The 12,265-nt window shown below is 40.7% G+C and overlaps 1 protein-coding gene across 1 annotated transcript in view; it reads left to right on the top strand.

Moving 5' to 3' along the window:
• Window positions 1-3,554, top strand: part of LOC115995954 — a 13,038-nt gene extending 9,484 nt beyond the window's left edge. The window contains exons 2-5 of the mRNA XM_031235102.1: window positions 350-1,295; window positions 1,387-2,603; window positions 2,713-3,004; window positions 3,154-3,554. Of these exons, the coding sequence (XP_031090962.1) occupies window positions 350-1,295; window positions 1,387-2,603; window positions 2,713-3,004; window positions 3,154-3,554 (2,856 nt within the window). The remainder of the gene's footprint in view (window positions 1-349; window positions 1,296-1,386; window positions 2,604-2,712; window positions 3,005-3,153) is intronic.
• The last annotated feature ends 8,711 nt before the right edge of the window (window positions 3,555-12,265 follow it).

Here is a 12,265-nt window from a genome sequence, read left to right as displayed (position 1 = left end):
TGCTTTGGCCTGTGAGCCATTTGAGACTTTATTATACTCTTGACCAATGATTCGAATAGTGTTGTTTATGGATTGAGGATTTATCTTACTTATATGACAGCTTAGTTTATCTTTATGTTTAGCCTGTGCATCTAGGCTGTGTTTATACCTAGATGTGGCATGACGCCCCTTAGGTTTTAAATTCGCTTCCGCTATGTTCTGTTGGGTTGAGTAAGGCAGCTGTTGTGTTGAGATTTTAGCTATCTCAGCTCGTGTAAGGTTGGGGTGTCACACATGGGTACAAGATGAAGGTTGCCGGGCAGTGATTGAGACTTCTTAGCAGCAGACCTTGGGTTTGGGCTTCCCGCAGCGTATTGCTCATTGTGGGGACTCCCTTTGGCTTTGGGGTGGCGAGATATATAACAAATTCGGTAAGAGGATTCGACAGTTACGTGACAAGCTTAAGTTTCTAAAGGAGAGCAGAATTCCTATTGTAATCACTCAATTCTTGGAGGCAGAGAAGGAACTAGATGGGCTCCTAAAACAGGAAGAAGTGTTCTGGAAACAAAGGTCAAAGCAATTGTGGCTCAAACATGGCGACCTGAACACAAAGTATTTTCACACTTTTGCCTCCACTCGCCGCCGTAACAATCACCTGCAACGCCTTTTGAACCCTGATAATATTTGGACCGAGGGTAATGCTTTAAATCTTGAGGTTCTCAGGTATTTCAACCAAATTTTTCAATCAGCTGGTACTAGTTCAAATATTTTCCCCCATGTTCGATCCCGGATTTCTGAGGAGATGAATGCCGATCTTTTGCAGCCGTTCACTATTGAGGAGATCAAAGCTGCTCTTTTTTCAATGGCCCCCGAAAAATCTCCCGGTCCTGATGGTATGTGCCCTTCTTTTTATCAAACTTTTTGGCCAATTGCTGGGCATGATTTATATATATTTATTATGCATTGCTTCAATACTTGTGCCTTCCCCGAGGGGCTAAATGACACCAACATAGTGCTTATTCCGAAGAAAAAGGTGCCGGAAAGGGTTTCTGGTCTTCGGCCGATTGCCTTGTGTAATGTGGCATATAAGGTTCTGGCAAAGGCTCTTGCGAATCGTATGAAGGTCACTTTGGAAAGTATCATCTCCCCTTCTCAAAGTGCCTTTGTTCCGGACAGGCTACTGACTGATAATGTTATTATTGCGAGCGAGATTGGGCATTACCTACGCTGGAAAAGCACTGGTTTGACTAGTTGGGCTGCGTTGAAGCTTGACATGGCCAAAGCCTACGATCGCATGGAATGGGACTTTTTGAAAGGCATGCTCACTGCTTTGGGTTTCAACAGGTGGTGGATTGATGTCTTAATGTTATGTGTGACATCTGTGCGGTATTCTATGTTGGTTAATAGGCAGGCTGTTGGCACGATCACTCCTACCAGAGGGATTCGGCAAGGAGATCCATTATCTCCTTACTTATTTATTCTCTGTGCTGAAGGATTATCTATTTTGCTTCAAAGGGCCGGAGGCCCGGGGTGACATTCATGGTGTTAGAATTGCTAGAGGTGCACCCGCTATATCTCATCTTTTTTTCGCCGACGACAGCCTCCTTTTCTTTAAAGCCACTAGTGCTCAAGCCCAGAAAATTAAGGATTACCTAGAAGAGTATAGTGCAGCTTCAGGGCAAGCAATTAACTATACTAAGTCGAGCCTGATGTTCAGTACGAATACACCGGAGGAGTTACGTTTATCTGTAGCGACTTGTGTTGGGGTTCCTGAGTCGACGGATTTTGGGCGTTATCTTGGTTTACCTTCGGTGTTGGGAAAAAATAAGACCGCCATTTTTCGTTATCTTGAGCAGAGAATTCAAGAGAGGATTGGTAGTTGGCAACATAAATTTATTTCAAGGGCTGGCAGGGAAGTTTTAATCAAAAGCATTGCTCAAGCACTTCCTATTTTTACAATGTTTGTTTTCCTCTTGCCAAATCAGTTGTGTGATAGTATTGAGAAACTGCTTAACAGATATTGGTGGAGTAGTGGAGGGGAGCGGCAGAAGGGCATTCATTGGTTGAGCTGGGCACGGTTAAGCAAACCAAAAAAATATGGAGGGATGGGGTTTAAGCGCATTCATGAGTTCAACATCGCTCTACTAGCCAAGCAGGGTTGGCGTCTGCTAATCAAACCAGATTCTTTGGTTGGCAAGTTACTGAAAGCTAGATACTTTCCTCGTTGTGGTTTTTTAGAGGCACAACTCGGCTGTAATCCGAGCTATATTTGGAGGAGCATTTTAGCGGGTCAACAGGTTCTTAAACAAGGGGTTGCTCGCACTATAGGTGATGGAGTTGACACTAATATATGGGGTTGGCCTTGGTTAGCTGATACCAGAGATCCAAACCTTCAAACGCAGTGTGCTGAATATTTAATTGATGCTAAAGTTAGCGGGTTGATGGATGCAAATGGTCAGTGGGATGTGGAGGTTCTTGAGGACTTGTTCACTGATACGGATGTTAAAAAAATATTAGCAACACCGACTTCTTGTAATTATAAAGATTCTTGGCGATGGCAAGGTGATATACGGGGTCTGTACTCTGTTAAACATGGGTATCATCTTCTAACGGCTAATTCCATGGTAGTGGATTCACAACTTGTGTTCACGGCTTGGGATCGCCTTTGGATACTCACGGTTCCTCCCAAAGTTAAGAATTTGTTGTGAAGATGCGCCCAAAACATTCTGCCAGTTAAAGAGATCCTCAAATCTAAAAGAGTATGGATTGGAGGGGGATGCCCATTGTGTGATCACGTCGAGGAAACGCCTGCCCACCTTTTCTGTCACTGCATTGTTGCGCGTCAGTTATGGGAGAATGCTGATGTACTTCAGGGTAGATCTTTGCCAGTTTTTATGGATGATGTTCTTTGTTTGCCCACGGTTGACAGAGCTATTTTCATGGCAGCAGTGTTCTGGACAGTATGGTCAACGCGGAATGATTGTGTGTGGAGAAATGGGGTTTGGATGGTTGAATGCTTGCGGAGGCAAGTGCATGGTTTGGTGGACAGTTAGAAGGAGGCACATGGGGTCTCAAATCCTTTAGCTAGTAATTGCATTTCTCCAGTTTGGACATGTCCTCCTCAAGGCATGCTCAAATGTAATATTGATGCCGCGGTTTTTGATAATGATGCAGGATTTGGTGCGGTGATTCGTGATCACTTGGGAACCTTTGTGGCGGCCAAAAGTGATACCATCGGTTGTGTTCGTGATCCGTTGCTTGCAGAGGCTATGGCGATTAAGGAAGCGTTGGCTTGGGTTAAAGAACTTGGGCATAATAATCTTATTATTGAGACTGATTGTTTAAATTTTTGTTTAGCTTTCCACTCTCGTACTCTGGATTTCTCGTATGTTGGTTCTATTATTAAGCAATGTCGTATTATTGCTAGGGACATTGGCAACCTATCGGTTCGCCATGTCAAGCGGTCAGTGAATCATGTGGCTCATGTTCTTGCAAAGGCAACTGGTTCTTTGTCTGTCCGGGGTTCCTGGGTTCTACACCCACCTGACTGTATTGCTGCTTTATTGTTTTCTTAATGAAGTTTCCTCCTTTGATTTCAAAAAAAGTACTTTATTAATTGAAATTCGTGTGACATTGGTTTATAGTATAAGAATTAAATTAGTCATTCCACAATAGTATAAAAATTAACGAAGTAGTCAAACTCTTTTATAAGTTTAAACCTCAAATAACGAAAATTTTCCATACACACAGCACAAACACTCATACATACATACATTATACATACATGCCAATTTTTTTGTAACCAAATAATTCACTCAACAAAAATATTACTTCTCTAAACTAAAATTATTATGTAATATTCATTTCTTTATGAAATATTAATTAAAAAGAAAAAGTCATTATTTTTATTCACTACATATGAATTGGTTAATTTTACTAAGATTAATTTATTTATTTATTCACATTTTTCACACTAATATTTTAAAATATTATTTACCAAAATATGAAGTTTAAATTTTTTTTTCTCAAAATAAGGTACATTTTACAGTGTCACCATCTTATGTCATGTCATCATCAACATGTCATATGTCACATCATCCTCATGCCCAATAAGGATATTCTTATCCGAAAATTTTATCGTGGACCACGAACCACCGAGCATTGTGATCCAAGTGACAAAATGACGCCGTTTTGATTAATGAAAACAGACGGATGAAACTACCTCCACTTTGCGCAACTGCAGTTTCCTTTCAACACAACTGTAGTATCAGTTCAACACAAATGTAGAATCATTTGAGATTAATTGTAGTATCAACTACAGACACAATTGAATTATCAGTTCAACACAACTGTAGTATCAGTTCAACACAAATTTAGTATTAGTTCAACACAACTACAGTATCAGTTAAACACAATTGTAGTATCATTTGAGATGAACTGCAGTATCAATTATAGATATTTACGAGAACCGTTTCTCCCACCTATTGAAACGACGTCGTTCTGTGACCTTGGTCCATAATGCATTGTGGACCGCGGTCCACGGTATAAGAACTGATTCTTATCCTGCAAATTTCTCTCTTTAAGAAATGGGTTTCACAGATACTACATGTAATAGGGTCAACAGTATTCAAAAAAAAAAAAAAAAAAAAGAAATGGGTTTCACTTCCATATCACCCAATTTGCAAATCATTTACTATTCACACTACATACATCCTTGCAAATCCAATCAACTCTCAAAAATGGGCTCCAATTTCACATCACATTAAAAATTAATATCTTTTTCTCTATAAATATTATTTACTCTTCGACATTATTAATTTATATCAATATATAAATTACATTTAAATACTAAAAATAACAAAAATGAAAATCCAAGAACATGATTTTTTAAATATAAATTACTTTTAAATATTAAAAATAGCAATACTGAAAATCTAAAAATATAATTTTTTAAAAAAATTTAAAAATTATTCATAATTCGTAATATGTATATAACCGAATGCAAATTATATTATATTTTTTTTTTATCTAAAAATGTGTTACATAAGAAATTTTAATATAATAATTTAACAATAAATTAAATAATAATTAACAATTAATTAGTTACATACTTATATAACAAAATAAAAAAATATTAACCAAAACTATATATATATATATATATATATATATATATATATATATATATATATATATATATATATATATATATATATATATATATATATAGAGAGAGAGAGAGAGAGGGGGGGGGGGGGGGGGGGAGGGAGAGTAAACGTATTAACCAAAAAGAAAAAAGTCAAACTTGGGCAGCTTTGCTGCCAACCTGCCATTTGGTAGCTTTGTGGAATAGTCAAAATTGCAACTCATCCAATCAGACATTGAAGAACTGCGAATGCATGGTGATGAAAAAATTGTAAACTTCAATGAGCGAGTCTAAGAACTTGCAAATCATGATGCTGTATTAGGCAAATCATTTTCCCAACAAAATCTAATTAAAAAAATTCTACGATCCTTACCACGACAGTTTAGAATGAAAGTTACTGCAATTCAAGAAAATACAGGTTGGGAAAATCAATCTGTTGCTCAATTGAAGGGGAACTTCAACAACAACAAGCAAAAGAGCTTTGCCTTTACAGCTGGAGGACTAGATACAATAATTGATCCAGACGAAACAGGTGATGATGTAATTGCTTTATTTACTAAACGGTTTTCTGAATTTTTGAAACAGAAAAAAATGAGCTCAAAATGGCAAGTTTCAAAACCAAAGAGGTTCAAACTCAAACACCTCAAAAAATGTGTCAAACACAGGTGGCTCAAACAACAAGTCTTCTGGTTCACGACCATCTCAAGTAAAAGAAAAAGCAAGTAACAAAGGCGTTCGATGTTATGAATGTGAAGGTCATGTACAAGCCGAGTGCCCCACGTATCTAAGGCAAAAGAAATCCATGTCAACCTTAACTTGGAGTGACGATGAACCTAAGTCAAAGGCAGTTGGACCTGATATAGAAGAAATGACAGGAAATTTTGTTCCATTTACTACTGTAACATGTGTTGATCCTGATCCTCAAGAGATTGCTGACTCAAAAGGCGAAGAATACAACCCAGCCGAAGATTTTGATTTGCCTACTCCTTCTTTCGAATTAGCTTAGATTATAAAAAATTTTACTCCAAATGGGAGATTTTAATTAGATCAAATTGCTCATTGTCTAGTGAGGTTGATATATTAGAAAGCGCTAGAAAAGTGTACAAAAAACAAGTTGTTGACCAAGATCTTCTTCTGAAAGCATGTCTTGAACGTGAAGAAAAGCTGAAACATGAATTGGAGACTCTAAAGAATCGGATAAAAATTATGGACACCACATCTAAACTTTATCAGATTCTTGGTGGTGGAAGACAATCTACTACAAATTTTGGTCTCGAATTCACTAGTGGACAGAAATTCTTGAGTCTAGCTCAGCCCAACGTAGTTATGGTAAAGTATTTAAGACTACATATACTTACAAGCGTTATAATCTTGTTTGTCACTATTGCAGGATTCGTGGCCATACTAAATCGGAGAGTCTTTATTTCTATAAGGACCAAAGGGTTGAGAAATACATTCACAAGCGCATTGAACCATTTGTAAAACAAGTTTGGATCAGGAAAGCAGGTTTTATATCCCAATTAATATCAAACGCATCGCAAGGGAAAAATGGTACTCAAGAACTAGTGGAAGATAGAGAAATCGATGTAGAGAATTTGAAAATTCAAGATTGAAGGGTCATCATTGAAAAAAAAAAAAACTAGGTATTTTTAATTAAATAAGTTATATTTTTTTGTAAAAAAATTTTCAATTTGGTTCAGACCCAGAACCTTGTTTAGAGATGGAATCTCAAAATTCAAAACCTTAAATTTCTTTCGAAATCCTTGCATCATTTGAAGCTGCAAATAATTTTTTTTGGGAGTATTGGTACTCTCTAATTCTTATTCTTTAGTTGCTATTTTCTCAATACCTGTATTTTGGATTTTTTTCTGTTAATTTACCTGTTATGTATGCTTTCATTATCGGTTCCTAAATGTGTCTTTTAAATGTGCCTTTTACTGCTTATTCTGATATTTTGAGTATATCTGTTGAATTACCATCTCCATCTTTATCGGTTTCTGATCCAGTAGTACCTGACACTGTTTCTATTCCTATTTCTGCTCTAGTAGTTGCACACTCTATCTTTGCATCTGAATTATCTAGTTTTGTGTCTATATCTGTTCCAAGATCTATTGTTGTATCTGAAGAGTCCCTTTCAATCCATATAATTGTCTCAACTATTGGTACGCCTGGGTTTAATATTCGAAATGTCTCATTATTTGTTGATTTGCCCAGTATACATGTTGTCTCTACATCATATTGTCCTGTTTCGGTCTCTGCTTTGTCTGTTTCTGAGTCTGCCGCTAAGCCAGGACTCTCCGGTTCAGTATCCATGTCTGCTAGTACTACTAATATCTATATATGTTCCTTGTTCTAGAATGTCTATGTCTGTTCCTCTTATCCAGGTTCCTATTGAGCAAGCTTTTCAAAAAGCCAAAAGCAAAGCGCCTACTACTGCTTCAACAAAAAGGAAGTTAGATGAATAAGATGATTTGAAAGAGAGCTATGACTACTCCAATAACTCGCATGACTCGATAAAAGTTTCTATGCATTCCAGCCCTGTTTCTGATCTAGTTTCTCCTCTAAAAAATTTCAAGGTTGAAAAATTCAAGCCTATTTTGAGATATCCCAAGTTGATGGATTTAAGGAAAGTTCATAGTTAAAGAGGGTTGTTGCTTCAGAAGGATATTGATCTGGATGATATTATAAAGCATTGAAACATTATCTCTCTTCTCAAAGACCAGGATCTTCTTCAGACTATCCAGAATATAGGTCCCTATGATGAGCGTTGTATTTTCTGAATAACAAATTACAGGAATGAAAGTACTCCTATACGAGAGTTAGCATAAAACTCTCCTATCTTATTGGAGCTAAATATTGACTAATTATAAAGCATTAAATAATAAACTATATATTATAATGAATGAAATATAGTATGTCTAACACGCCCCCTCAAGCACAAGGTTGATAGGCAACAACATTGAGCTTGGAGCGTAGAGTATGAAAGCGTTGTGCCGGCAACGGTTTGGTGAAGATATCTGCCAACTGATCCTTAGTAGACACAAAATTAACAATCAAATCCCCAGAAGCGACTTTGTCTCGGACGAAGTGGTAATCAACCTCAACATGCTTGGTCCGAGCATGGAATACCGGATTGGCAGCTAAGTAAGTGGCCCCTAAATTGTCACACCAGAGAGTCGTCGGCTGGCCCGAATGCAATCGTAGCTCACGGAGTAAGGAAACCACCCATGTAACCTCAGCTGCAACATCGGCGAGGCCTTTATATTCGGCTTCAGTCGAAGATCGTGCCACTGTGCGCTGTTTTCGCGAGACCCAGGAGATGAGATTAGCACCGAAGAAAACAGCGTAACCACTTGTAGACTTCCTATCAACTAGACATCCGGCCCAATCAGAATCAGAATAAGCATGTAACGCTGAGTGTGACGACGGAGTCAGGTGTAGACCTAGATCCTGTGTGCCCTTAATATATCAACAAACACGCTTGAGGAGGCCCCAATGCTCAGTTGTTGGTGAATGCATAAACTGACACAGACGGTTAACGGAGTATGATAAATCCGGTCGGGTGATAGTCAGATACTGTAACGCACCAACAATGCGTCGATACTACGTGGGATTGTCAAAAAACTCAGGTGATTGGATCGGTGAGTGTGTCACAACAGCTGGTGTAGCTAGAGCCTTGCAGTCAGTCATGCCAGCACGGGTTAAGATATCCTACATATAGCGCTTCTGTGATAGTAAGAAACCTCCTTTGTAGGGCAATGTCTCAATGCCTAGAAAGAAGCCGGGTGTGCCTAGATCTTTGATTTTGAACGCGGTGGACATCTGACTTAGTAGTGACTCAATTAACTTAGAATTGTTCCCCATCATTATTATATCATCCACGTAGACAGGTAAAAAGACGCAGGAATATCCTGCTGTGTAGTGAAACAAGGAAACATTAGTCTTTAACGGTGAGAAGCCTGCCGTTGTTAAGAAGTCATGCAGGCGCTTGAACCAGGCACGGGGCGCTTGTTTTAGCCCATATAAAGAACGCTGAAGATGACAAACATGACCAAGGTGTAGAGGATCCTCATAACCTGGTGGCTGCTTCATATAAACTATTTCTGGAAGATGACCGTTCAGAAAGGCATTGCGAACATCGAGTTGTCGGAGAGTCTAAGAATGCGTGATAGCTAGGGAAAATAACAGTCGAACAGTGGTTGGTTTGACGACCGGACTATACGTGTCAAAGAAATCTTCCCCAGCCACCTGATTGAAACCCTTGGCCACCAGACGGGCCTTATAACGATCAACTGACCCATCCGCTTTGCGTTTGGTGCGAAAAACCCACTTACACCCTATGATATTCATACGTGGGGTTGCCGGTACAAGTGTCCATGTATTGTTGTGCAAAAGTGCATTAAATTCCTGGTCCATTGCATCCCGCTAGTGACTGTGCCCTACTGCCTGAGAATAGCAAGTAGGGTCGGTGGTAGTGTGTAGGGCGTAGAACTGCTCGCCTGTACCTTGGGTTTTCTGTCGTGTGCGCATAACATGGCCACCTTCCTAGACTTGTTCAGTGGTAATGCGTGTATCAGAAGAGGACGTTAGAGCCTGTGTTGAGTTGAGTCCCAGAGGAGGACGTCAGTACTGGAACAGTCAAAGTAGGAGGAGTATTTGACACGGGGGCCGAAGTGGTTGGCGCTGTGTGAGTCGGAGTGTGAACTAGTGCGATCGCCCACGGTGTGTCAGGAGACACATGACCCTGAATATTGTCCTGTAAAGCAAAAGGGAAGATGTTCTCAGCGAATCGCACATGGCGACAGATAAAGATCTTTCCAGTGTGTGGGTCTAAGCAACGGTATCCCCTATAGCCAACTGGGTAACCTAGGAAAACACAAGGGGCCGACCGATACTCTATTTTGTGGTGGTTATAAGGACGGAGATATGGATAACAGCGACACCCAAAGACACGGAAAAAGGTATATGGTGGTGGGGTATTGAACAACCGAAAATAGGGACTTTGGAATTTGAGGGCAGAGGAAGGTAGACAGTTTATTAGAAATGTCGCAGTTTCGAAAGCGTATTCCCAGAATTTTAGTGGAGTTGAGCTTTCGGCTAGTAAGGCGAGGCCTGTTTCAACTACATGACGATTTCGACACTCGACCCTCCCGTTTTGTTCGTGAGTGTAGGCACAAGATTGCCGGTGGTAAATACCGAGTGACTCAAAAATAGAGTGGAGATGACGATATTCTACCATCGCCCGAAATAAATTAAAAATTTTATAAATATCTGATTTCACCCGTAAGGGATAAAACTAGGTGAAACGAGTACAGTCATCCACGAAGAGTACATAATAGCGACTACCAGTACTAGAAATAACGGGTGACGGACCCCAGATGTCCGTATAAATTAAGTCTAATACATTTTGACTACTGCCCGAAACCCTATCTAGTGGAAACCGGGATGATTTCCCAAGTTGACAAGCTGAACAAATTTGAATAGACTTTAAATTATTCACGGTTACAGGGTAATTTTTGAGGACACGTTGCAACACTTGACTATGTGGATGACCGAGACGCTGGTGCCAAACCACGGACGAAGCTCGGGCGGAAAGAAATGCATTATGACCCCTAGGAAGCACGAGCTTGTACAGACCTCCAATAGTGGAACCCTTAAGAAGAATTGCCTGAGTTGTGCAGTCCTTCACAAAAAACAGATTCTTATGAAATTCGAAAAACACGTTATTTTCATTAGTAAATCTGTAGACAGAAAGTAAAGGAATGGATAATTTTGGAACATGGAGAATATTTGACATATGAAATTTGTGTGAATCAGAATGAATAACCGTGCGACCCACACTAGAAACATCCAAACCTGTACCATTTCCAACTTTTAGAACATCATTCCTGGTATAAGTTTCACTGCGATCCAGCATCTGTGCATCGGGTGTGGCATGCGTCAAGGCACCGGTGTCAGGATACCATGCCCTAGAAGCCGTGGAAGCAGTCGGTTCACTAGAATATGCCATGTTCGCATTTGACGCCGGCCGATCGTCATATCTCTTGAAACAGTGTACTACACTGTGACCGGTTGCCCGACAGATCTGACAGCGTGGAACACCGCCGCCCCTACCACGGCTGTTTCCTCTTCCACGCCCCTGGCGGCCTCCTCGGCCATTGGAGAAGTGCCGACCTCCACCCGAAGAACGACCGCGACCTGCAAAAAAAGCGGACTGGGAGCCTTGCACCGGCGTCTGTTCAGCAACGGAAAAATCATCCGATTGGATGAATTCCTGCGCACGCAGGTGATCGGCAAGTTGCGCCAGCGTAACCGGCGTGCCAAGAGTGGTTAACGAACTGGCCATCGCCTGGAATTCAGGTCGGAGACCGCGGAGAACGTATAGCAGCTGTTCATCGGCGGTAAGCGGGCGGCCAGCGAGCGAGAGTGACTCGACCAACATCTGCGCTTGGCCAAGATATTCCGATGGCGTGAGGTTGGCTTGCTGGAGAGTTTGAAATTGGCCTAACAAACTGAGGCACCGGGAGCGGGAGGTGGAGGCGAGGGCTTCCGTGATGGAATCCCAAACTGCTTTCGACGTTTCTTTGCCTACAGCGAGATACATTACCTCGCTCGTTAAGGAGGACACAATCAGCGAGAGGATGGCCTGATCTTGCTGAATCCAAGGCATATACGCCGGATTAGGGGACGAGACTGGTGGCGCGATGGCCGGTGTTGTTACAGCAGTGATGACAGTCGCCGGTGGACATGGCAGCGAACCGTCAACATATCCTATCAACCCTTGGCTGCGAAGAAAGGGTAGGATTTGGGTTCTCCAGTAAATATAGTTTCGTGTAGTTAGTTTTATGGAGAGGGCATGGTGAGCCGATGCCAGAATGGGTGCCGGCGATGAGAGAGGAGCTTTGGACGGGGTGATCGCACCGTCGGTAAAGGAGGTCATCGTCGGTTACGTGAAATTAGGAGAGAGGGTGAGGGAATTCCTAACCTAACCCTGATACCAGATGAGCGTTGTATTTTCTGAATAACAAATTACAGGAATGAAAGTACTCCTATACGAGAGTTAGCATAAAACTCTCCTATCTTATTGGAGCTAAATATTGACTAATTATAAAGCATTAAATAACAAACTATATATTATAA

This window comes from Ipomoea triloba, chromosome 11 (genome assembly GCF_003576645.1).
Source record: "Ipomoea triloba cultivar NCNSP0323 chromosome 11, ASM357664v1".
In the NCBI taxonomy this organism is placed as follows: Eukaryota; Viridiplantae; Streptophyta; class Magnoliopsida; order Solanales; family Convolvulaceae; genus Ipomoea; species Ipomoea triloba.
The sequence above is the reverse complement of the archived record's forward strand: the minus strand, read 5'-3'. Positions and strand labels throughout refer to the sequence as shown.